The sequence below is a fragment of the Molossus molossus genome, unplaced genomic scaffold (genome assembly GCF_014108415.1).
Source record: "Molossus molossus isolate mMolMol1 unplaced genomic scaffold, mMolMol1.p scaffold_m16_p_1, whole genome shotgun sequence".
Classification (NCBI taxonomy): domain Eukaryota; kingdom Metazoa; phylum Chordata; class Mammalia; order Chiroptera; family Molossidae; genus Molossus; species Molossus molossus.
Window position 1 is genome coordinate 67824465 of NW_023425344.1, and position 27200 is coordinate 67851664.

At 40.3% G+C, this 27200-nt stretch overlaps 2 protein-coding genes and 1 pseudogene across 8 annotated transcripts in view; 2 read left to right on the forward strand and 1 right to left on the reverse strand.

The window, feature by feature from the left end:
• The window catches only part of HERC3 (HECT and RLD domain containing E3 ubiquitin protein ligase 3), a 117675-nt gene that overhangs the window by 84847 nt on the left and 5628 nt on the right, over nt 1-27200 (forward strand). For 6 of the 7 annotated variants that reach the window (XM_036262428.1, XM_036262417.1, XM_036262423.1 and 3 more), the window contains 3 exons: nt 1299-1465; nt 4773-4839; nt 5495-5577. In XM_036262428.1, coding sequence (XP_036118321.1) covers nt 1299-1465; nt 4773-4839; nt 5495-5577 — 317 coding nt within the window. Of the gene's footprint in view, nt 1-1298; nt 1466-4772; nt 4840-5494; nt 5578-7577; nt 7730-27200 lie in introns of those variants that run through there. The other variant, XM_036262437.1, reaches the window with a different exon arrangement.
• NAP1L5 (nucleosome assembly protein 1 like 5) lies at nt 15684-16377 on the reverse strand. Its single transcript, XM_036262490.1, has one exon. It carries the CDS (start codon nt 16288-16290, stop codon nt 15745-15747), a length of 546 nt encoding a protein of 181 aa, XP_036118383.1. The 5' UTR covers nt 16291-16377; the 3' UTR covers nt 15684-15744.
• LOC118630611 lies at nt 21862-24516 on the forward strand (annotated as a pseudogene).

A 27200-nucleotide genomic window follows, 5' to 3' on the forward strand; every position in this document is an offset into this window, starting at 1 on the left:
CTTTCTGTTTCTAGTAGGTAAGATCCAAGTTTTGTTATCTGTGAATGGTGAAAAAAATCACAGCATGAACAAGGACTTGCTTTTATGACATGTGGAAAATAGTCAAATGTGTCTTATTTTAATAATAATGATAGTATGTGTAGGAATACAAACTTTTTAAAATTTAATAGGAGAGCTAAGTTTTAAGAAGCATACTGATTTCAACCGGACTGTAATTTAGTTCTTTTTCTACCAGAGTTTTCTCTGTGGATCTTGTACTGTCCTAAAAGGTAGCCATTAGCCACATGTGGCCATTGAAATTGAAATTTTATTTAATTAAAAATAAATAGTACCAAAGATTCATTTTCTCAGTTTCACTAGCCACATTTCAAGTGGCTATCATATGGGATAGCACAGAATAGACTATTGCCTCATTGCAGAAAGTACTGTTGGCCAACATTGCTCTAAATAAATACAGCCATGCGCTGCATAATGACATTTCTGTCAATGATAGATTGCACATGTGACAGTGGCCCCATAAGATTACAACAGAGCTGGAAAATCCTATTGCCTAGTGACATTGTAGCCATTGTGATGGCTTCGCACAATGCATTATTCATGTTTGTGGTGATGCTGATGTGAATATGACTGCTGCCTGTCGTGTAGAAGTACAGCACAATTACATACGGTGCATAATACCTGATAATTATAATAAAAGGCCATGTTACTGGTTTATGTAGTTCCTGTACTGTACATTTTATCATTATTTTAGAGTGTACTCTTCCTACTTATAAAAAAGAAATTTTCTGTAAGACAGTGCTGTGTTTCTCGGGCAGTGGCCTCATACATCTCGTGTTTACCACGTCTCTTGATCACATCACTTTCTCTTGTGCTTGATTTAATCTCATGTTGTTTTGTACAGTCACATGCTGTGCAGGCTTGTAGCCTTGGAGTAATATACCACGCAGCCTAGGTATGCAGTAGGCTCTACCATCTAGATTTGTGTAAGTGCACCCTGTGATGTTCACACAAGGACAAAATCACCTGATGCATTTCTCAGAAGGAATCCCCCTCATTAAGTAATGAATGATTGTATAAGCTGTTCTATCACGAGATGAGCTGTAAATGCTTAACTCTGTTTATAATGTAGCTTTTGGGTATAATCATATTTTTGTCAGGGGAGTTTATCTGCTCCAGAAGGTAATTAAATATTAATAAGGTCTTTATTCTTTTATACTGAAAATATTGTAAGTAGACGATTGTTTTGAGAGCCAGAAACACTGAATTTCTTTTTAACACATTTACGTGTGTACTGCAAGTGTTTTGTAGAGCACAACTGGTTTCACCTGATTGGCATAACCTGTGGACTAGCCATCTACAACTCCACCGTGGTCGATCTCCACTTCCCACTGGCGCTCTACAAGAAGTTACTGAACGTACAGCCTGGCTTAGAAGACTTGAAGGAACTGTCACCCACTGAAGGAAGGTACAAAGCTAAAAGACAGATTGGTATGGGGAACTGCTCTGGCTGCCTCTGGCAGTGTGGATTAAAAGGTGAAACACCAGAGGCACTAGTGTGAGTGTATCGAACCATGTGGTTAGACTGTCGTGAGTGCTTTGTCTTAAGGCTTAGCTACACAGCCACTTGCTTGGAGTCTCCACGGGCAGAGGCAAGGAAAGAAAGTGAAGTCAGAGCTGCCCAGGAATACAAAATAGTCTTTTTTTTTTTTTCTTATTCTGAACAAGAAATAAAGACTTTGAGATTTGTTATGGTCCAGAATGCACGGGGAAGAAATTACAAAGGGAGCCTGTATTTTAAAAAACCTACAATTCTTCCCCTCCTTCTGCATTTCTTTTTTCTGTCTTGTCTCCTTTACACTCAGACTACTGTCACACAACACTCTGGTCACCACATGTGTGGGAGTTTTCCCCTCCCCAGCACCAAGCAGTGCTCCACGACCACTAAACTTTAACAGTCTGCCTGGAGATAGTGACAGATCCCACAGGTTAAGGGCTCAGTCCCACAGGACTGTTCCACCTCACTTCAGATGCCACTTGCAAGGAGGAGGTTCCCAGGTTATCCACAACTTCTGTCTGATTTTGCTACAAAATCAGAGGTTCCCATGAACCGCCCCCCCAGGTTTGCTGGAATAGCTCACAGAGCCCAGGAAAACATATTTACCAGTTTATTAGAGGATACAGTAAAGTGTACCAGATGAACAGCCATCTAGATGAAGAGATACACAGGATGAGGTCTGAGAGGGCCCTGAGGGCAGGAGCTTCTGTCGCTGTGAGTTGGAGTGCATCCCCCTCCTGGTGTATGGATGTGCTCGCCAACCCAGAAGCTTTGTGAACCTCCTGCTGTTGGGGTTTTGTGGAGGCTTTCTCACACAGGTGTGATCAATTATTACCTCTATTTCTAGCTCCACTTGCCTCTCTGGAAAATGGGGTGGGGCCGAAAATTCTAAGCTTCTACTCATGGCTTAGTCTTTCTGGTGACCAGTTCCCACCCAGGAGCCCACCAAGAGTCACCTCATTGGAACAAAAGATGCTTCTGTGCTCTTACTACTTAGAAATTTACAAGATTTTAGGAGCTCTGTGTCAGGAACCAGGGCAGATTATATATATATATATATGTGTGTGTGTATATATATATATATACACACACACACACATATACATATATATATATATTTTTTCTCTATTTTCTCTTAGAGCCTTTAGAAAAAGTTTAATTGAGATATAATTCACATACCATATAGTTCACCCACTTAAAAGTAACAATCCAGTGTTGTTTGGTGTACTCAGAATTGTGTGCCGTCACCACAACTTTAGAATATTTTTATCACCTGAAAGAAACCTGTGCTCCTTAGGCATCATCGCCCATCTCCTCGTGCCACAAGCCCTAGGCAGCCGTAGTCTACTTTCTGTTTGCATAGGTTTGCCTGTTCTGGATATTTCATGCAAATGGAATCATTCACTGTATGGTCCTTTTTGTCTAGCTTCTTTCACACAGCACGTTTTCAAGGTTCAGCTGTATTGCAACTCGTATCAGTAACTCATATCATTTATTTATTTTTTGCCAAATAATATTCTGTTGTATGGATATACTAATTTTGTTTATCTGTTCATCAGTTAATGGACATTTGGCTTGTTTCTACTTTTTGAATATTATGGATGATGCTGCTTATGGACATTCTTGTGCAGTTTTTGTGTACACATAAGATTTTATTTCTCAGGTATACACCTAGGAGTTGAATTGCTGGGTCATAGGGCAGCTCTAGGTTGAGCCTTTTGAGGAACTGCCAGACAGTTTCCAAAGTAGCAGAGCCATGTTCTTCTCTTTCTGACTCCTTAAAACTCCCGACGTTCTCTGTATTGATTTTAGGTAGCATAAGATTAATTATATAAAAAGAAACCACAGCTGTAGCTTTCTGTATACAGTGTAATCCTTTTGGCATTATCAGGAAGGAACACCCCTTTCTACAGAGAAAGAGTACCGATTTTAAGATGGAGATAGAGAAGGGCAGTCTCCAAGGTACCCTCTGGAAAGGAGACTTCTGTGACGCCACCAGCCTAGGACACCAAAACTGAGAAACCATACAGGTGGAAGAGTTGAGGTCAGAGAGTGGAAGAGAAACTTTAGAAGGAATATAAAAAATGACAGAGGAGGCCCAGGCAGGGTTCATTTTTAGTAGCTGAAAGAGAAGGCCAGAGAGTGACAGGAGTGTGCACCATGTCCTTGACCAGCCTGGCTGAGAAGGCTGTATCTCAGGTAATGATTTTGGCTGGTTATCTGGTAGCAAATTTAAATTCCACACTAAGAATTTTCTTCCTGGGCAACTCTTGCTGAGACTGCCAGACTTGGAGCTCACTAAAGAAGAAAGTGTGAACAAGGTCTAACTACAAGAATATATTATTTTGAAAACTAGGATATGGCTGTTGTTGGAATAAACATTTTTTAAGAGTGCATGTTTGAATGTGCTTTAGTCTGACACAGGTAATAGAGTGTCTTTGCCATATAGAGCCCCTTGAATTAACAAGTAAGCCATTAAGATTCCTAATGGATGAGGTGACTTTGTGGCTTTTTAAAAAATCTCATTTGAGGATATTTTTTCTTTTTTTTTTTATTCTCACCCGAGGACATTTTTTTGGGTTTTTGTTCAGATAGAGTGGGAGGAAGAGAGAGAGAGAGAAACATTGACATGAAAGGGACATATCAAGTGGTTGCCACCCGCAAGACCCAACCAGGGCCGGGGACAAACTGCAACCGGGGACAAACGTGCCCTTAGTGAGAACCGAACCCGGGTCTCTCTGGACTGCAGGCCGACGCTCTATCCGCTGAGCCAAACTGGCCAGGGCGTGACTTTTTTTTTTAATGATAGAAGGATTATTCTACTGAAGCATATGGATGAAGCCAGTCTGTAGGACCACTGCGGTACCATCTCCCCTGGTATCTGCTCCTAAGCAATGCCAAGGTTAAAAGAACCTTCAAGTGTGTCAGATATAAATTCATTCAAATTTCTTCATAAATTCAGTAATATCTGCCACTAGGAAAAGAGAACAATTATTGTCTTACAGGTCTATTGCCATATTTCTTTCCAAGACAGAGGTAACATGGTTTTCTGTCAGCCTGGATTTATGTTCATTCTAGAATCTTCTTTTATAGTTTTTCCCTGCAAACAGTCTCGACATGTAACTGAGATAAAACAAAAAACAAAAAACAAACAAAAAAACCCCACTATTGCCATGTCTGATTTACCTCTTTTCTTTCTCCATCATTCTATGATTAGGAGTCTTCAAGAACTTTTAGATTATCCTGGGGAAGATATTGAGGAGACTTTCTGCCTCAACTTTACGGTAAGGATTTCCGGTTTGCTTATGATTGTGCCTGTCTCTCTCATCGTGCTTACAAGTCATAACTAGCATTCGTTTTTCTACAGGTCAAATGACAAGATCAGGAAATTCTCTGAACCAAATTATTTTAATCATAGTGTCTTAGGTTCAGTAAGTGTGTTGAATAAATATTGAATAATCTATGTACTTAAAAAAAATCACGGAAGCATTACTCTTCTTTGTTCCTGATACATTTCTTTTCTAGAGTTTATATCAAATTTCACTTTGATTGCATTTATTGGCAACTCCAAGTCTTAAAACAAAAGAGAGCCTTTCAGGCAGCAGTTCTCAACTTGTGGGTCACAACCCCTTTGGGGGTCGAATGACCCTTTCACAGGGGTTGCCTAAGACATAACAGTAGCAAAATTACAGTTATGAAGTAGCAATGAAAATAATTTTATGGTTGGGGGTCACTACAACATGAGGACTGTATTAAAGGGTCGTGGCATTAGGAAGGTTGAGAACCACTGCTTTAAGGTGTCAGTGTTTTCTAACTCAGATTTTCTCTCTGTCCCAATAAGCTACACTTGTTCCTAAAGCTTCTCTCATTCATTTGGGTTCTAGAGAGATAAGTGGTAAACAAAATTTAAACATTTCTTTTTTTGCCCCTTAAATATAGATTTGTCGAGAAAGCTATGGAGTGATTGAACAGAAGAAGCTGATACCTGAGGGAGACAAAGTAACTGTGGGCAGGGATAACAGGTTAGTCCTGACCTTGGACTTCCGCAGACATTGCTGCTTTATTTTTCTGCACTTTTAAGACCAAAATTGAAGTTCAATTCTAACCCCTTTTGCAGAAGAATTAAGGGAGAGAGCCAGACATTACAGATTTAAATGAATTTTTAATAGTAGAGGAAGCACTGGACCTGAATTCAGGAGATACCTGTTTCAATTCTAGATCTCCATCTTATGGATTTTGACCTTGAAAACTCATGTAAACTGATCTCAGTTTCTTATCTGAAAAATGGGGGTTATAAAAACTGCCCCACCTACCTAATGGGATGGTTGTGAGACTAAAGTGAGATAGTTTATAGGAAAACATTTTGGAATGAGTGAGCTCCCAGCATCTAGCACAGGGTTCTCAGTACCCAGCAGAGAGCCTGATACAAAAATGCTCAAAAAATGTGTTGAATAAATGAATGTTAAAAAGATGAAGAATTTGCAATATAGATTTTAAATGATTTTTTCTCCCTCATGATAATTAATTCAAGTACATTTGATTTTTTTTCAGGATGATTTACCATCTCTGTGTTATCTCTTTAGAGGAGAAAAAAATTCAATTTTGTTTACTTTTGTATTAAATTATGAGTGAGGTTGCTGGCAGTCTGCGTATTAATTAATTCAATTTACAAACACGAGTGTCTGCTGTGTGCCAGGCATGTTGCTGGGTATAGGAAATAAGTAACTTTTATCTTTGAAAAGCTCAGGCTCAGTTGAGAAGGGTCAGCTTAAGTGAACGCTTGCAGTAGATCTCCGTGCGTGTGACTGAGTAATAGGCCAAAGGCCACGGGATCAGGGGGAGAAGCTACAGCACTTATACTGGACATCGAAGAGTGAAGTGGGGGGAACATTTTAGGCACAGGGAATAATGAGTCAGGATTCAAGCTGGACACATGATAGAGAATGATGTGTACTTACTTATGGGATGGGGTCCAGTGTGTGGATGCAGGGCAGGTGCTGCAGTTGCATTAGGATAGGTTGTCTAGGCTTTAAGTGGGGTTTGGACTGGGATGTGGTTGATCAGTTTTAAAAAGATAACTGGTGGTCATATGGAAATAGACCACATGTAGGGAGACCCATGAGGAGACTGTTGAGGGTAGCTCAGGTAAGGGGGAGTGAGGGCCAGAATGAAGGTAGTGGGAGTACAGGGCTGACTGCGTGTTGGTTATGTAATCCCCAGAAGCTCCTGTCTGATTATATATGGATGGCACTAGAGAGGAACATAACGATAACACTGAGGTTTCCAATTTGCACAACTAACAGGAAACAAAATCTGTGGAGCAGGGTGAAGGGGAAAAAGTTGCACTTTGGATATGTTGATTTTGACATGTCTGTGTGATACCCAGGTGATTGTTTACAGCTGAAAGTTTGCATGTATCTCAACAGAGAAGTCTTATGTGAATATTTTATTTAGTTACTTATGCCAACCTCAGTCACCAGTGAATTTGAGGTCATTTACAACAAGAACCACAAAAAAGCACAAGAGATGGAGTAAGTAAAAAAACAAGGACAGGGAGAATGTACATTCTTAGGGGAGCTATATTTATTAGAATAGAAGGTAGACTCTGAAGATGAGGATTTAGGGATCGTTAGCACATTGGCCGGAGTTAAAGCTGGTGACTTGAAGAAGTGGTAGAGGGTGGGGAGGGATGAGAGAAAGGCAGTCTCTACTTGGGAGGGTTGTGAGCAAGGGAAGGAAGGAAAGGAAGGCTTCATTTAATCTATGGGGAAAGGCACAGGGATAGAGAAGCTGGATGGATTTATAATCATGTTAGGAAATTAAAACCAGTTCACTCTGGGCTTTAGTTAGTTTCTTACTGTAAATGCGTAGTTGGAAATACGCAAGCACAGATCCTATGAAGTTCACTCTGTCCAAGTAATCTTCCTTGGCTTCCTCCCATAAATCTTTCCTTTTGAAAATAGGAACAATAGGAAAACCGACAGACCTCTTCTTCCGCCCTTTCACATTTTTTTTTTGACAGTTAGAAGCCAGTATGGTCTGATGGAACATTTTTTGCCATGTAAACCTTCCGGACTCTCCAGCAAGCCTCAGCTTTGGGGAAAGTGCGAGCTATCGTGCCAGAGTTAAGTGAAATGGTGCAGAAGTTGACAAATACCCAACAAAAATGGTTTCAGATGATTAAATTATCTTGATTTTAGGAACCTGATATAGAGGCTAGTCTGTTCTCAAGTAGGTAAGACTTACTTAGTAAGAATCTCTTGGAGTTAAAGGCACTGTCCTTTCTTTATAGAACATTGGTACTTTTGTTAATAGCAAATGATTTATTTATTTTTAATAAGAACAGGCTTATTATTCTTTACATTCTGGTATTGCTTTTAGAATGTACAGCATAGTGTACATTTATATAACTTATGACGTGATCTCCCGATAAGTCTAGTACCCTCCTGACTCCTTACAGAGTTATTACAATATAACTGACTATATTCCCTATGCTGTAGTTTACACCCCCGTGACTATTTTGTAATTACCAATTTGTGCTTCTTATTCCCTTCATGTTTTTCACCCAGCCCCCCTAACCTTCCCTCCCATCAGGCAACCATCAGGTTGTTCTCGTAGCTATGAGTTAGTTTTTATTTTTTGTTCATTTTGTTTTTTAGATTCCACATAAAAGTGAAATCATATGGTAGTTTTCTTTCTCTATCTGACTTATTTCACTTAGAATAATATCCTCTAGGTCCACCAGTGTTGCAAATGGTAGATTTTATTTGTTTTTTTGGCTGAGTAATATTCCATTTTATATATGTACATTTTTATCTAATTATCTATTGAGGGACACTTAGGTTGCTTCCATATCTTGGCTATTATATGATAAATGTCCTTCTTTGTATCTTGTTATAGCCTTTGTTTTAAAGTCTATTTTGTCTGACATAAGTATTGCTACCCCAGTTTTTTTTTTACATTTCCACTTGCATGAAATAGCTTTTTCTATTTCTTTACTTTCAGTCTGTGTCTTTTGATCTGAAGTGGGTTTCTTATAGGCAGCATATGTATGGGACTTGTTTCTCTCTCTCTCTCTCTCTCTCTCTCTCTCTCTCTCTCTCTCTCTATATATATATATATATATATATATATATATACCTTTATTGTTGAAAGTATTACAGATGTCCCTCCTTTCCCTCCACCTCCCACCCCCCACCCTTGACATCCCCCTCTCCACCCCCGCCTCCACCTTCATTGCATTGTTTTCTGTGTCCATTGGTTAGGCCTATATGCATGTAAGTTCTTTGGTTTTTCTCTTCCCACATGCTCACCCTTTCCCACCCTCTTCTTTCTGAGGTTAGTCAGTCTTTCCCTACTTTCATGTATCTGCATCTGTTTTGTTCAACAGCTTATTGTGTTCATTATATTCCACAAATAAGTGAGATCATGTGATACTTGTCTTTCTCTGACTGGCTTATTTTGCTTAGCATAATATTCTCCAGGTCCCTCCATGTTGCCTCAAAGAGTAAGATATGTTTCTTTCTTACAGCTGCATAGTACTCCATTGTGTAGATGTAGATGTACCACAGCTTTTTTATCCACTCATCTACTGATGGGCACCTGGGCTGTTTCCAGATCTTAGCTATTGTAAATAGTGCTGCTACAAACATGGGGGTACATATATTTTTTCTGATTGGTGTTTCAGGCTTCTTAGGATATATTCCTGGAAGTGGGATCACTGGGTCAAATGGCAGTTCCATTTTTAATTTTTTGAGGAAACACCATATTGTTTTCCTTAGTGGCTGCACTAGACTGCATTCCCACCAGCAATGTACTAGAGTCCCCTTTTCTCCACACTCTCGCCAGCACTTTTTGTTTGATGATTTGTTGATGGTGGCCATTCTGACAGGTGTGAGGTGATACCTCATAGTTGTTTTAATTTGCATCTCTCTGATGATTAGTGATGTTGAGCATTGTTTTCATTTGTCTCTTGGCCATTTGTATGTCCTGTTTAAAGAAATGTCTGTTCAGGTTCTCTGCCCATATTTTAATTGAATTGTTTGTCTTCTTTTTATTGAGTTGTATGAGTACTTTATATATTTTGGGTATTAACTCCTTATCCAATGTATCATTGGCAAATATGTTCTTCTATAGAGTGGGTTTCCTTTTCATTTTGATGCTGGTTTCTTTTGTTGTACAGAAGCTTTTTAATTTGATGTATGCCCATTTATTAATTTTTTCCTTTCATTTCAGTTATTATAGTCTTCATTTCTGACTGGTTTGTTTTTATGGTTTCTATCTCTTTGTGTAAGTTCTTACTGATTTCATTTTTCCTTCTCCTAAGTACATTGAATGTTCTTATAACCAGTGATTTGAATTCATTGTCTTGTAAATAGCTTGCCTCCATTTTGTTTAGTTCTTTTACTGGAGTTTTTTTCTGTTCTTTCATTTGGAACATGTTTCTTTGTTTTTTCATTTTGGCTGCTTCACATGTGTGTTTCTATATATTAGATTGATCTGCTGCATCTCCTGGTCTTGGCAGAGTGGCCTTCTGTGGGAGCCAGTGGTGCAGACTCTGAGGTCACCTGAGCCAGGTGCTCCATGGGGTCCCTTGTGTAGTTTGTGTGTGCTCTCCTATTGTAATTGTGCCTTGATTGCTGTTGGCACATCAGTGGGATTGACCCTCAGGCTGGTTGGCCATGACTACAGCAGATGAACTGTAGTTTGGGGCTCACCCCATAGAGTGGGATTCACTGTGGTGGGGCTCTGGTGCTTGTCAAGTCCACCCTTTGGATGTGTCATTTGTCGAGCTAATTGGGTGGTGCTCTGGTGGGGTCTGAAGCTGGCCACTGGGGAGGGTCTCCTGTGAGGCCCAGGTCAGCTGCAGCCTGTGCCTAGCCCATGACCACCTGGTAAGAGCGACAAAGTGATCAGTGGTTGATAGCTGGTTGTGCTGGGCTTGAAGGCACCTGGGAGAGGCTCTGCTGCAAACTGACATGAGGTCAACTGCCACTCGTGCCAGGGGTTGATGAGCAAGATGTAGAGAGCATGCCAAGGCCAGCCACTGATTCTTTGGGGTTTGTGGACCTTTGAGAGATTTTAGGAAAGTCCACAGCATGGGCTGAGGTTGACCGACAGCTCATGAGGAGCAGCACTGAATGAGGTTTGAGCTGGTGCACAGGTGAGTGGGGTGGGGTCACAGAGAATCGCCAGCATGGGCCAGTGGTGTTAGCCAAGTTGATGAAGACTCAGATACGGCATCCATCTGTGCCTGCAGGCTGTGCTGGGGGGAGGGCTCAACAAAAGAACAATGGCACCTGCCAGCAGTTTTGTCTGCCTCTCTAGCCCTCACCCTAAAGCCAGACAATTCATTTCCTACCCATATGGGCCTGGTGCTTTGTAAGCTGCTGTCCCTTCTCTGTTGCTTAAGGTGAGGGCAAGCAAGTGAGTCTGTGTGCTGACCCTTTAAGAGGATTCCTGGGTCTACAGCTGCCCTGGCTCACCTGATGGAATCCCTGCTGATTTCACAGCCGGATGGTGTGGGGACTTCTCTTCCCTTTACTGGTGCTCCTTGCTGGGGAATCTAGTGTGTGTCTGGGGCCCCTCTCTCCTCAGGGGGGACCCTCAGCAGCTGAGGTATCCCTGCTGATTCTTAACTGCCACATGTGGGTGTGGGACCAGCCTGTTAAGTGTCTCTGCCTCTCCTACCAGTCTTGATGTGGCTTCTTTATATCGTTTTTAATAAAAAAAATACATATATATATATTTTTTATCCTCACCCAAGGATATTTCTCCACTGATTGCCAGATAGAGGGTGTGGGGGAGCAGAGAGAGAGAGAAACATTGATGTGAGAGAGACACATTGATTGGTTGTCCCTCGCACGACCCTGAGTGGTGCTGGGGATTGAACTTTCAATCAAGATATGTGCCCTTGACTGGAATCAAACCCAAGACTTTATGGTCCACAGGCTGACACTCTTTTAAAAAAAAAAAAATATATATATATATATATATATATATATATATATATATATATATCTCTTTTAGATAGAGAAGGAGTAGGGGAGAGAGAGAGAAACATCAATGAGAGAGAAACATTGATGGGTTGCCTCCTGCACACGCCATACTGGGGATTGAGCCCACAGCCTGGGCATGTGCTCTTACCAGGAATTGAACTGGCGACTTCTGGGTGCATGGGATGAGCCACACCATCCAGGCTAGTTTTTCATTTTTAGATATTTGGCTTGTTTCTATGTTTGTTTGTTTTTTTAAATTTACCTTTCTTTTTTTCTTTTTCTTTCCTTTTTCTTCATTTTTAGTAAGACTATTCAAACATCTTTTGTGTATAAAGCTTTGCTCGCCTTTCAGATTGCTTTTAAATGATTAGGTCCCAAGGGTGAAAGTGAATTAGAATATATCATTTTGAATCTTTTGATAGATATCTTTGCCAAATTGATTTTTCTAATGAATAACAGCAGCTTATACATTATCATCATCATATGTGAAGTACCCATTTCACCTACTCCTTACAAGCCCTGAGTATTTAATTTAGAAAACAAATCTAATTTTATAAAGAAATTTGATCTCATTTGTAAAATGTTATATTACTTCTATATAGAGGTTACTTTACATATTTACACAGCACTGATCTGCTTTATTGATGTTTACCTCTAAAATATTTTTGCTTAAAAAGAGTGAATTAGGTAGGAATGATGGTTGTACAACATTGTGAATGTACGAATGCCACTGAATTGCTTGTTTAAAATGGTTATGTTTTGTGAATTTCACCTCAATAAGAAAAAAGCGTGCATGTGTGTGTGCACGAGCAAATGTGTCTGTGTATGCACTGCGTGGAAGCTGTCAGGCGTGGAGAGCTGCTGTGCCCTGCTTGGGCAGTGAGCGGCAGCCCGCTACAGCTTTCTGCAGAATTCTCCTAGAGCCTGAGTTGAATGTGTAATGCATGTTGCCTTTCTTTCTGCCAGTTATTTTGTGTGTTGCTTAATAATTTGGGCCTATACTAGATTAAAAATGGTTGATGAATGACAGTGTTTGACCTGCACTGAAAGGAGGGTATCTTGCTAGATGTTATCATGCAAGTTTTATGGCTGCCTGAGGAGCGATCAAATAAGCACTGCAGGAAACAGAGGGTAAAGATCATCCCAGTTAGGAAATGGTGGAAATTGCTTGACTTTATGAAGGGGATTATTTATACATGCTTGTATCCTGGGAAAAGTGGCCAACAGTATTAATGACTGGTAGTTAGAAAACCGGATAGCTAAAGCCCTAAAAGTGAAAGAAAGATTGCTGCCCAAAGCATGCAGCTGGGAACCCCTGTACACCTTTCAGGACATGTCTTTCTGCCCCATACAGGGTCGCTTTATTTCCTCTTTCTAAAGTAGTCTGCTGGTGTTCTTTAAGTATTCTCTATTAAGACTAAATGATTCTCATATGATTTATATGAACTCTTTATTATATTAAGACTATTAACTCTTTGCCAGCCATATTTATTGCAGATTTTATTCCCAGTTTGTTGTTTGCTTTTGAAAATGTGTTATTTTCAGATCTTTATAATGTATTAATTTTTGTGTTGTCAAGTCTGTTGATTATTTCTTTTGGTTTCATATCACTCTCATCTTAGCCTTTTCCTGTCCAGTAACTGATAAATACCTAATGTATTTTCTTCAATTAAAAATATTGTTTTTGAGTCTGTATTCTAAGGTAGAAATCTGAATTGCTTCCATATTGCTAGTTTTCTTAGTTGTTCTTGCAGGTGAACATTAGGGTAATTATGTTAATTTCCAGATCCAGTTTTGGGTCTTCATTTGAAGTGTGATAAATTAAAAGTTAATTTGGGAAAAATGGACACTTCTGATATATTTAATCTTACCATCCTAAGGCTCATTTTATATTTTTGTGATATTTTGTTTTTTTCTTTTCATGTAGGTTATACATATTTTTCATTAGAGGTTTTTATAAATATTTTGTTTCTTGTTTCTTATTCTACTGTGAAAGAGAGCCTTTTCCATATATTTTGAGATTAGTGCCTAGAAATAGTTATTGATTTTTTAATATTTATCTGGTAATTGATCAATTCCTCATACTTATTATGTAATACATATATAATATATATATGTATATATATATATACATATTTTTTTTTTTCTCCCTCTTTTTTTGGCCTGGCCCTAAGGAAGATTAAAATTACCTTAAGGTTTTACCCAATTATTGCCATTAGCAACAGGTTAGCGCTGCCTCCCATTCTCTAAGGTAAAACAGTCTAAGTTTGCTTTTATATAATTTTAACACTTATGGGAAATGGAAGAAAATGCATCTGTTTTTAAATTTTTTGGAAGGCTTCCATTTTAAATTATTTTTACTTTATTCTGAGTGCCCAAATGTAAAGTTGAAATACCTTTTTTATGTATTCATGTCACATTAAAGTCTTTTATCCTTTCTGGGAGGAAATAAAAACCTGATTTTATATTGAGGAAACCAAAACCCAGACAGTTTATTGAATTTCCTGTGTTTCTGTATTAAAGACTACATTGTTTTCTAACAATAAGGAATCATAAAGTTAAGAATATAATGATGTCCCTTTCCTCTTTTTTTTGTAACTAGGGAGAGAACGAGGACTGAATTTCTAATCAGTGTCTCTATCTTTCATATAATAATACCTGACATTTCCTGAGCGCCTTTAGACATTGTTCTAATGGACTTTATGTGTATTAACTCACATTGTTAATATGTTGTTCATAATAGCCTGTGAGGAGGGGGGGTATTACCGTCCTCCTTTATAGATGAGGAGAAACTAAACACAGATTAAATAATTGCCCAAGGTTTAGTGCTGCTAGAAGGCAGAGCTGGGACTTGATTCTAGGTAGAGTACTGAGTCCTTTGTTGTTTGAAAATACTGTTTTATTAACACCACAGTGGTAAACAACTTTATGCTTATTTTTTGTATAGATCACAGGGTCACATACAATTCAAAACCCACAAAGAAGCTAAGAGTCCTGACATTAAACGTGTCCTTCCTAAGATTCTTTAACTGTATGCCAATCTATCCTCAAACAGTAAAATTTGATTTTGCACCATTTTATATTTAATATGTCACATTTACATAGCAAAATAATGAAGGCACAGCTAATACAAGCAAACTTAAACCTTTTCTACTTATGAGCTGGGGGTGGGGACACACATTGAGATTAGTTCTTCAAGTATCTTTTTTCCAACATTAGCTTCATTGAAGAGTTCTGATAATTTTTCACAGCTACATTCTAAAAGGTACATGATAAAAAGACTTCACAAGGATCAAACTACGTAACACTGTATACACATGCTTTACAGAATTTGCTACATTCTACATCTATTCAAGTAAATTAATATTTCTAAAATGCTAGGTAGAGGGACTTAATACTTAAACATTTGGGGTCTTTCTTTTTATACCTTTGTAAATAGACACTATCAAGAAAACACATAAACATAAGACTGTAAATAATGAACATATATGCTGACAATATTATACAGGTTATATACCCTCCTTCTCAGAACCAGTTGTTTCTCTAAATTCAAATATTTAGAACATTCTTTAAAATTTGAAGTGGCATTTTCTTGGCCTCATTAACAGTACTGTCATGATCTCCATCACAGGCTTCCTTGATTTCATCACTCTTCTCTGAAGTATAAAGTTGATGTCTGGGTTACAAAAGCAAAGTCTTATAGATGAGTCTTTTCATTGGGTTCTGCTTTTTCTGCAGTGGAAAATTTCAGGACTAAAGAAATCGAAGAATTAAGCATTGAGAACATGTTCAGTCTTGGCTTGGGTGTTCCGTGCGTAGTGTGATGATAGTGTGATGAATGGGCTTCGAAGTGATTCTTTACTTCACATCTACTGACACCGTTAATAAGCCCTCAGTTCCAGTCCTCACGGAGGAGATCATGGAAAAAACGTCATTTTTAATTTAACTCGTTTTCTTCAACACCTTTTGATATATTTATTGGGTTCAAAATGAAAATCAAATTTGAAACGGACTGGTCAGGATCTGATTGTTTCAATTTAATATATTTTTAGGAATGTCAGAATTGAATCATTGTAATTTGGTCCAAAACCTGAGCCTAAGTTCACCAGTTTTCCAAAGAAAAGAAAAAAAAAACAAAAAACACAGGATTTTTTTTTCGTCGTCATTCTCTTCTTCCATCTCTGCCCCCGCTTATTTCTTGGCGTCATCGGACACCGCAGAGTGGGGACCCTCATCTTTGGCAGCCGCAGCCTCTGCCGCAGCCTCTTCTTCCTCCTCCTCCTCCTCCTCCCCCTCCTCCTCCTCCTCGTACTCCTCGTCGTCGTCCTCCTCCTCCTCGCCCTCCAAGGTCCATGCACATCCCTCCATCTCACCAGTGAGCTCTTGGATTTTGGCAAGTAAGGGCTTATAGATTTCGTTGTACTTTTTTTCCAGAGCCTGAAATTCCTTATCAAATTTGGCCTCTATCTTATCGCAGCGCTTCTGCAGCTTTTTGAGGGCCAGGACTCGGCATTTCACCGAGTTGGGCAGGCTCTCGAGAAAGTCGTTTTTCGGCTTCGGCGCATTCTCCGCGGGGGTCTGGGGCTCCTCCGGGGTCTGGCCGGCGGCGCAGTCGGAGTCGCCGGCCGAGCTGTCAGAGTCGCCCCCCTGCGCCCCGCCTTCCGCCATTACCTCCTCCGCCGCCGCCTCCGCCGCCTGGCTCGGCTCTGCGGGCGCCTGGTTCTCCGAGTCGGCCATGGTGGAGGAGAAGCCGCGGGGTCGGGGCTGCTGCAGAGACCTGCGTGCGAGCTGCACCGGCGCGGGCGTGCGGATGCGGCAAGTGGCGGCGGGGTCTGCCGCGGCAGTGACGTCGGCCGCGCCCCGCCCGCTCGGCCCGAGCCCTGGACTGGCTCCCCGGAATCAGCTGATGGCCGTGCCCCCATACTGCGACAGCTTCCTCCTGTTGCTACCCTGTGATCTCCCTGGCATCGCGACTGACGTCAGAACCCGTCTCCTGGATACGCTGCCTCCAGCCTGCCCGCATACCTGCCCCCTGTGAAGCTGGGCTGGGAGTGACAGCGGGCGCCCGGGACACGTTTCCGGAGCTGCGTGGATGCGACCCACAGTTTTCACTCTGCCCCTCTGTCCCACTTAAGTCCCCGTGTACATCTGCCAATACGTTGTCTTGGTCTTAGCCTGCATCTCTCCATGGCTGGCCTTGGTCGGCCTTGTAAGGTTGTCTCTCTGGCTTACTATTGTGGAGTCAGCGTTGATCACCTCTCAGATTCCTCCAAATTCCTTTCTAGAAAGTGGACCCACCCGAGAGCTGACTCCATTCCACCCTCTTTGGGGTTTGGCTGCATGTGTATGGACAATCCATCTGCTTTCCAACAACCCTCCTTGCCCATTTCTTTGCCTAGTGGCATGTATACGGGTGGCAAGGTCTTCTTTCAGCAGGATCGACCCTAGATCACTGTTTGAGACGTTTGGATAGGGAACCTCAAGCCCAGGTATTCTGGAATATATTCTAGAAGATTCCTCAGAATCCTTGGCCTCTGGGGAGGAATAAGGCTGGAGGAGCGCCCCGTCTTAATGCTGGTTTAGTACTGTGGGTCTTTGGGGCACACACACGTACAGACATGGTCCCTTTCAGTTTTAGCCGTGACTAAATTTGATGTAAGAATATATCTATATTTAGTTGGGCTGCCACTATATATATCCCATATATCACCTCTATATTCCATATATCATTTCTTGATAGCTGCAGCTGCATTGAGGTTAGAATGCTTTATCTCATTTTAAATATGAGGAATTTAGCAGAAAAATAAAGCAAAATAAATATTCCGTTATTATATGCATCACCTAAGTATCAGAATCGGGGGGGGGGGGGGGGCGGGCAGAAACCAGGCCTTCTAACTCCTGTAGTATAGAAGTTGTGACAGATTTAAAAACAAAAATAAATTTTAATCAAATACACCTGACAACTTAACTTGTTTGAGACAACCAGAATGTGTTCATGCTTTAAGATTTTTATGTTTCCAAATTTAAAAACCTTAAAACTTAGTGTTAAGCTAGGCTACTTTTTTAAAAAATCTGTCTTATTGAGATAGAACTTATGTATAATAAAATTGACCCTTTTTTAGGGTATTCTGACAAACACCATCATGTAGTACAGTAATTGAGATTTATAATAGCAACATCATCCCCCCACATTTCCTCATGGTCCTTGTCTTACTGCCAGCCCTGATGAGCACTGATCAATTTCCTGTCTCTCTAATTGTGGGGGTTTTCCTCCCCAGAATATCATATAAATGGAATGATGTCTGTGTAGCCTTGTGAGGATGACCTTTTTACTAGGCATAATGCATTTGCAATTCCTTCGTGGTGGCATTTATATTAGTAGTGTGTTCCTTTTCATAAGTGAGTAATATTCTTATTTGAGTTTCCAGTTTTTTTATGAATAATGAACATTATCTACCTTTTTTTGTGTGAATGAAAATGTATGCCTCTTGAGTAATACCTAGAGATGGTAAACGTAGGTTTAACTTTTTGAGAACCTACCACACTGATATACAAAGTGGCTGTATCAGTTTGCTTTCATACCAGCAATGTACGCGAGTTGCAGGTGCTCCACATTCTCACTATCATTTGATATTGTTGGTTCCCCCCTAATATAATAACTGTGTATGTATCCTTAATGATTAATGATATTGAACATTTTCTAACATGCTTATGTGCCATTCATATAGCTTCCTTAGATCTTTTCCTATTTTCTAAATTGAGTATTTTGCTTTCTTATTAATTTTGAAATGTTTTAATATATCCTGGATACAAGTCATTTATGAGATGTTTCGTAAATATTTTCTTCCAGTCCGTGGCTTGCTTTTTCATTTTTGTAACAGTGTCTTCAAAAAGCAGACGTTTTAAGTTTTGATAAGTCAATTTTCTTTTCTTTTATAGATTATGCTTTTGGTGTCATAGCTAAGAAATCTTTTTCAAACCCAAGTCCCTAAAGATTTATTCCTATGGTTTCTTCTAGAAGTTTCATAATTTTAGGTTTCACATTTAGACTATGATCCATATTAACTTTAATATAGGTGTGAAAGATATGAATTTCCTGTTGATCCTCTACCTTTATTAAAAACATTATTCTTTCTCAACTGAATTGCTTTTGCAAATTTGTTAAAAATTAATTGACTATCTATATCTGGGTTTATTTCTGGACTATCTGTTCTGTTGATTTTTATGTGTCTGTTCCTTCACTCTTACCACACTTTTACCTGTAGCTTTATAACAATTTAAAGTCATGAAATTAGGTAACGTAAGTCCTCTAACACTTTCCTTTTTCAAAATTGTTTTGGCTCTTCTAGTTCGTTTGACTTTCTATATAAATTTCAGATTCAGTTTGACAGCTTTTTTAAAGACCCTTACTACAGTTTGGATTTAGACTTCCAAAAACCATTGATAATGCACATACTAACTGCTCCTTTAAATTTGTGTTTAAAAATTGTCAACTCATTAACAATGGTGTCATTTTGTGGGTTTTATGGACTCTAGTGTATAACTGGGGCTGCAGTAGCATGTAGTTGTGAATAGTGTGGATGAACTATCATGCTGTGAAGTCTGTATCTCCGCATACTGCAATTTCTCTGCATCTGTCACAGTGGAAATGAAGACAAGCAAGGTAGGTGGAGGGGAGAGCACTCCGGTCAGGTAGTTGAGAGCATAGTCTGTGCTCAGACGCCTGGCTTCAATTTCTGCCTCTGCCCATGCATTAGTTGTTTGTCTTAGATTCAGTACCGAAATCGGAATACTGACTGTATTACCTCAAAAATTTGTTTTTGTATATTTATTCCTATTGGAACATAATTCTCATACCATAACATTTATTCCAAGGGTAGTTTTGAATATTCACTGAGATAGTGTATATCTAAGAACTTCTTTTAATGAACAGCATTTAGTAAACACTCCAGAACTGTTACTGATTATTATTAAAGAAAAGAATGTGTTGAGAGCAATACTAACTGACACGTAGAGATTAGAGTCTACATGTTACTGTAGTAGGGCTGCTATAACAAAGTACACAGCCTACGGGACTTAAACAATAGAGATTTATTGTCTCAATTCTGGAGACTAGAAGTCCAAAATCAGGGTGTTGGCTGGGTTGTTTTTTCCTGAGGGCTGTGAAGGAAGGAACTGTTCCAGGCCCCTCTCCTGTCTTGTGGATGTCTTTCTGCTCCTCGGGTCTCTTCCCATTGTGTTTCCTCTACGCATGTCTCTGTTCAAATTTCCCCTTGTCAAAAGGACACCAGTAACCTCATTTTAACTTGATTACCTCTGTAAAGACCCTATCTCCAAGTAAGGCTATCTTCTGAGGTACTGGGAGTTAGAATTTCAATATATGAATTTTAGGGGGACACAATCCAACCCTTAACACACCACTCTCTGGCTCTCTCAAATTCATGCCCTTCTCACCTATAAAATATACTCACCCCATTCTAACATCCTTCGAAGTCTTAAATGATTTCAGCATCAACCTTAAGTTCCAAATCTCATCTGTGATGGTTAATTTTATGTGTGAAGTTGACTGGGCTATGAAATACCTGGACAGTTGGTCAGACATTACTCTGGGTATATCTTTGGATGTCTCTGGATGAGGTTAATATTTGAGTAAAGCAGATTGCCCTCCCTGGTGTGTGTGGGTCTTACCCAATCAGCCAAGGGCCTGAATAGAACAAAAAGCTGACTGCTTTTAAGCTGGGACATTAGATTCAGTACTGATTGTATTTACCTCAAAAAGTTGTTTTTGTATATTTTGTATCCTTCAGACTCTAACAAAAACAACCCAGCCAACACCCTGATTTTGGACTTCTAGTCTCTAACAGAAACATCGGCTCTTTCTGATCTCAAGCCTGCCTGCCTTTGGGCTAGAGCCACACCACCAACCCTTCTGGGTCTCCAGCTGGCTGACTACAGATCTTGGGGTTTATCAGCCTCCACAATTACATGAGCTAATTTTTTATAATCTCTCTTTCTATAATATATATGTGTATATATAAACATGTATATATGTGTGTATGTATATATATACATACATACATACACACTACTGGTTCTGTTTCTCTGGAGAACCCTAATATATCATTTAAATCAGGTATGGGTGGGACTGGGGGTTTGATTCATCCTGAGGCAAAAGTCTACAGCTGTGAACCTCTGAATCAGACAAGTTACTGTTTCCAGATACAATGGTGGGACAGGCAGAGGACAGGCATTCCCATGTGGGAGAAATCAGAAGTGGGGAAGGGGTACAGGTTCCAAGCCCATCTAAAGCCTATCAGGGTAAATGCCATTAGAGTTTAAGGCTTGGAGAATAATCTTCTTTGGCTCCACGCTGTCCTCTGGCCCACTGGGGTAGTGGCCCTGTCCCTCGACCTGTGCGCATGGTGATAGTGTTAGCCCTGTTGGACTCTGATCTGTCTTTGGGGTTATTCCCTTTTCTTGAAAGAAATACACCTACCTGTTTGCAGCCAGTTAGCTCTATTGGCTCATTTTATACCCGTGGGATCCCATAAGTCTGACAGCCTTCATTTCATTCCATCTTTGCCCCTTCTGCTGGTGTAAAATTCTGAAAAACCTCATTGGTCTCCCAGGCAATTCACAGGAGTCCAAACTTACGTCTACATTTTTAGGTGTTTGGTAGTGTAGCATCCCACTTCCTGGTACCAAAGTCAGGGCTTCCTAGAGAAACAGAACCAACAGGATGTCTGTCTATTACTATTTTAAGGAATCTGCTTATGTGATTGTGGAGCCGACAAATCAGAACTCTACAGGGCAGGCCACGGGCCAGCAGTTCTGCCAGTAGTCCTGTGCCAGATGGCAGGCTAGAGGTCAGATTCCTTCTTCTCTGGAGGTCTTCCTCCTTTCAGTCTTTTAAGGCCTGCAACTCATTAGATGAGGTCCACCGACATTATGATGACTAATCTATTTTACTTAAAGTCTACTGATTTAAATATTGATCACATTGAAAAAACACCCTCGCCCTGGCCAGTCTGCCTCAGCGGTTAGAGCATCAGCCCGCAGACCAGAGTCTTGGGTTCGGTTCCTGCTAAGGGGCACCTACCCCGGTTGCAGTTTGTCCCCGGCCCCGGTTGGGGTCGTGTGGGTGGCGGCCGGTTGGTGTGTCTCTCTCACATCGATGTTTTGCAACTGGTGTGTCTCTCTCACATCGATGTTTCGCTCTCTCTCTTCCTCCCTCTCTCCCTCCCGCTCTATCTGAAGATAAATGCAAAAATGTCCTTGGGTGAGGATTAAAAACAAAAACAAAAAAACACCCTCACAGCAACATTGAGACTGGTGTTTGATCAAACCACTGGGTACCATAGCCTAGCCAACTTGAAGTATAATTTAACCATCACTGTCTATAATAAAAAATCATGTTGATGGTGCTTGGCTTAGGCAGTTGTACCAGAAAAATGATACGAGCTTTGCCTAATGGCTTTCAGGAAGTTGGTGCATTGTATGCAGTGTGAGAGACTTGAGCGTCTGTGGTTGACAGGTACGATAATCTTTTTACACTAGTGGCTTTTATTTTTAAAACTGACCATTTACCTCTTTTAAAGATGAGTAGAGAGAGGCTTAGTAGCCTGCAGAACATGGCAGAGCCTGGATTTCCACCTGTCTGACCTGCTAACCCCTTGTATTGTCTGCTCACTGGGCAGGTATTTGTGTCGTGACTGTGTACAAATTATCTGCTTGGAGGAAACCTGAGATGTTCAAATGTAGTTTGTGAAGTATTGTATTACAGTGAAGGCTAAGTAGAAAATATCTGTCTTGAGGAGGCAGGTCAGAAGGCTTGGGAGCCGCCGGGATGGGCTGGCCCACGGTCTGCTCTCCCCGGCCTCGCGTGGTTCACTGTCGTGGCGTCGTGTGCCGTCTCTGTCCAGTTTCTGTTGACTGCCACATATGGGCTCCCAAAAGTCTTCGAAGGAAACTGTCCTCGTGACAGGAGGTGGCTGTCTTGGTTCCCGCCTAGGCTGTGCTCCGAACCAGGAGGGAGTCCATGTGATTCTGGTTGACATCAGCAGTCCTGCTCAGTCCATTCCAGAAGGAATCAAGTTTATACATGGGGACATGTCACCTCGCTGATACAGAAAAAGCCCTCCAGGATGTGGATGTCACTGTGTGTTCCATATTGCCTCTCATGGTATGTCAGGGCGAGAGCAGCTGAATCGGAACCTGATCGAAGAAGTCAACATCGAGGGCACAGACAGCGTCATCCAGGCTCGCCGGAGGAGCGGTGCCAAGATTAGTTTACACCAGCACTGTCAGTGTCGCGTTCGGAGGTCAAGTTATCAGGAATGGAGATGAGTCTCTGCCTTACCTACCTCTTCACCTCCACCCTGATCACTACTCTCGGACCAAATCCACTGCAGAGAAGAAGGTGCTAGAAGCCAACGGTACGTCCCTGGAAAAAAGCGATGGTGTCTTAAGAACTTGTGCCCTGAGGTCAGCTGGCATCGGCGGGCCTGGAGAACAAAGGCACCTTCCCAGAACAGAGCTACCGTGAGCGAGGCCTGTTCAAGTTTGTGTGTGGGGATCCCCAGAGCCTGGCTGAATTTGTCCATGGGGACAACTTGGCACAGGCTCACATTCTGGCCTCAGAGGCCCTGAGAGCTGACAAGGGCTCCATCGCCTCTGGGCAGCCCTACTTCATCTCAGATGACCGACCCGTGAACAACTTCGAGTTCTTCCGGCCTTTGGTTGAGGGCCTGGGCTACTCGTTCCCATCCATTCACCTGCCCTTGACCCTCATCTACTGTTTTGCTTTCCTACCAGGGATGGCCCCCTTCATTTTGGGTCAACACTCCAACTTCCAGCCCTTCCTCACCCGCACAGAAGTTTACAAAACCGGCATCACACACTACGTTAGCCTCGAGGAGGCCAAGAAGGAGCTGGACTAGGAGGCCCAGCTCTTTGACCTCCAGGAGGTAGTAGAATGGTTGAAAGCCCGTGGCCATGGCAGACGGCCCGGGAGTCGTGACTTTTCGTGTCTTATTTGGGACAGGCTGTTGCTCTTACTCTTGGGTATAGCAGTTTCCACGTGGCTGACTTCTGTGATTTTGTCATGGTGAAGGAGGAGTCCAAAGTAAGGAGCTGACCACACTTATTGCCATTCTTGATGGTTTTCAAGAAGCATGCCTTTTGAAATACAGATGGATAGATACAGATATCTGGTGCCAAATTTTGGCTCTTCAAATTGCTACTTAAGAATAGATTCCTGGATCAAGTCTTCATTTTTTACTTCCTTGTGCTAATCCTGACGGGAGAAAAAAAGCAGATAAATATGAAAGTTTGTTTTTTTGTGTGTCCTCCCTCTTTAGATGGGTGCAGTAGTGCTTATTTTGGAGCCATGGAGCTAAACTTAGTTCCATTGGAATTACCTGAATTTGTCAGAAGCCAAAACCTACTTATTTTGGTTCTATACACTATACATCTACTTAAAAGGAACTAAAACACACGCTGAAACAGGAATGGTAGACCACTAACAGGCTTGAAAATGTGTGAAAAACACCAAATAGGGCCAGATCCCTACAGACTTACTCTCTGGGGAGATGGTGGCTGTTGTAGGGGAGGCATTAGCTATGCACAGTGTATGTTTTGGGAATTAGTTTTTGCCCTTTGTGATTACATCTGTGTGACCATGTGCTAATGTCTGATGTTTAAACAAGTAACTGTAGACTTTTATCTGGCCTCATAAGATTCTTGAGGATTAAATTAGACATAGCATATAAAGTGCCACTCAAGCTACTTAAGCCATTATTTTAAATATTGTTACTGTGCATTCCTTATGAGGGTTTTCTTATTTGGGGTATTCTGTTTAAAGGGTGCTGTTACTACTAACCTTTCTGGAATGCCCTCAGAGTCTAAAAAATGTATTTGAACTCAGCGTTTGTAAACTTTTCATCTCTGAGGATAGATGGAAGATTAGGGAATAGCTAAAAATCTGATGATTAAGGAAGATAAGCTGATGATGCCATTTGTAATTAAAACACAAAGCATAACCAAAAAAAAAAAAAATATCTGTCTTTATGATGTCGGATTTAAAACATTTATTTTATTGAGATGTAATTGACATAAAACATTGCATAAGTTTTATGTATACAGCATAGTGCTTTGTTATATGTATATATTGTAAAATGAGCATCACAATGAGTTTAGTCAACATCCAACACCACACATACTTACATTTTTTTTCTTCTGATCAGAGCTTTTAAGGTTTACTCCCTTAGCACCTTTCAAATATACAGTACATTGCTGTTAACTGTAGTCACCATGCTGTCCATTACACCCCCAGGACTTATTTACTTTGTAGCTGGAAGTTGGTACCTTTTGACCATCTTCACCCCTCAACTCTGGCAACTACTGATCTATTCTCTATGAGTTTGTTTTTTAATGATTCCATACATAAATGAGATCATGTGGTGTTTTTGTTTTTCTCTGTCTGACTTATTTCACTTAGCATAATGCCCTCAAGGTTCATCCATAGTGTTGCAAATGACAGGATTTCCTTCTTTTATATGGCTGAATAATATTCCATTGTATATATAACACATTTATTTTATCCATTCATCCGTTGATGTACACTTAGGTTGTTTCTATGTCCTGGCTATTGTGAATAATGCTCCAGTGAACACTGAGGTGCAGATATCTCTTTGAGGTAGTGATTTTGTTTCCTTTGGATAAATACCCAGAAGTGGAATTGCTGGATCATATGGTAGTTTTTAATTTTTTGAGGAACATCCATACTGTTTTCCAAAGTGGCTGCACCAATTTACGTTTCCCCACACAGTGCAGCAGGGTTCTCTTTTCCAGATGCTCACCAACAATTATGATTTTTTGTTTTCTTGATGATAGCCATTCTAACAGTTGTGAGGTAATAGCTCATTGTGGTTTTGATTTGCATTTTGATTAGTGATGTTGTGTACTTTTTCATGTACCTGTTGGCATCTATATGTCATCTTGGGAAAACGTCTATTTTTGGTTCATCTGCCCATTTTTAAATTTGAATGTTTGAGGTTTTTTTTTTTTTTTTGAGTTGTGTGTAATTTTTATATATTGTGGGTATTAATCCCTTAACAGTATATGATTTTCAAGTCTATTCTCTCATTCAGTAGGTTGCCTTTTCATTTTCTTGATGATTTTCTCTGCTGTGCAGAAGGTTTTAGTTTGATGCAGTCCTGCTTATTTGTTTTGGTTGCTTTTGGTATCAAATCCAAAATATCATTGCCAAGACCACATCAGGTAGCTTACCCTTATGTTTTCGTCTAGAAGTTTCATGGTTTTAGGTCTTAAATTCAAGTTTTTGATCCATTATGAGTTGATTTTTTTTTTTTTTTTTAATCCTCACCCGAGGATATTTTTCCATTTTTTGTACAGACAGAGTGGGAGGGAGAGAGAGGAAGGGAGAGAGAGAGAGAAACATCGACGTGAAGGGACACATCGAGTGGCTGCCACCCGTACGACCAACCAAGGCCAGGGACAAACTGCAACCGAGGTACGTGCCCTTAGCGGGAACCGAACCCGGGTCTCTCCGGACAGCAGGCTGACGCTCTAACCGCTGAGCCAAACTGGCCAGGGCGAGTTGATTTTTTTTATATGGTATGAGATCCCTCTCCAGTTTTATTCTTTTGCATATAGCTGTCTGATTTGTTTTAAAATTTTTAGAAAAAGTTTGAACACAGAGAAGTGCAAGTAATGTGATAAGCATTTTTATATCTATGATCCAGAGTAAACAGATAGAATTTTCTTTAGATTTTTTAATAAAAGAAAAAAATTATTGATGCCATTGAAATTTTCTCTACATTCTCTTTAATCCCATTTTCCTCTTCCTACCTTCCTTTCTTACATAGACAAAACTCTTACTATAAATGTTATGTATATTATTTGTTTTTGTACTTTTATATTAAATATATGTATTAACACAAACATCTTTTTACACTAATGCTTTCATTTTTTAAAATTAACACAATTTATATCCATCATAAATATAATTGCCTATCCATAAACAATATAATAACTGCTAAATAATAATTTACAAAATAGCCTTGGTTCTAAGACCTTTACATGTATTAACTTTTTACAACAATTCCATGAGTTATATACTCTTATTCTCTCCATTTTACAAATGAAGAGGCTGAGGCACAGAGACTAAATAACTTGTGCAAGGGTCACAAGCGCTAAGTGTCAGTGCTACTAGTAGCCTCTTATAGATAGCATTGTTTTAAGTGTTAACAAATAAATAAATGCTATCATATTGTACTTAACATTAAAAAACTTAGTTTTCACTCTTCATTTTGGTAAATACAGATCTAGTTAATTCCATTACAGTGCTCTGTGTTATCGTTTTCATCATATGACTGTACCATCTTTTTTTTTTTTTTCAATTTTTATTAATTTATTTTTGTTACAGATGTTTCTCCTTTTCTCCCCCTAGACACCCTCCTCCCCATCCTGCCCCCCACCCCCCAGCATTGTTGTCTATGTCCATTGGTTATGCATACATGCATGTAAGTTCTTTGTACCATCTTTTCTGTGTCCATTCTCCCATGTTTCCATGTTACAAGAAAATGCTGAGTGAACATCCTGGTACTCGTCATCTTGTTCATTCA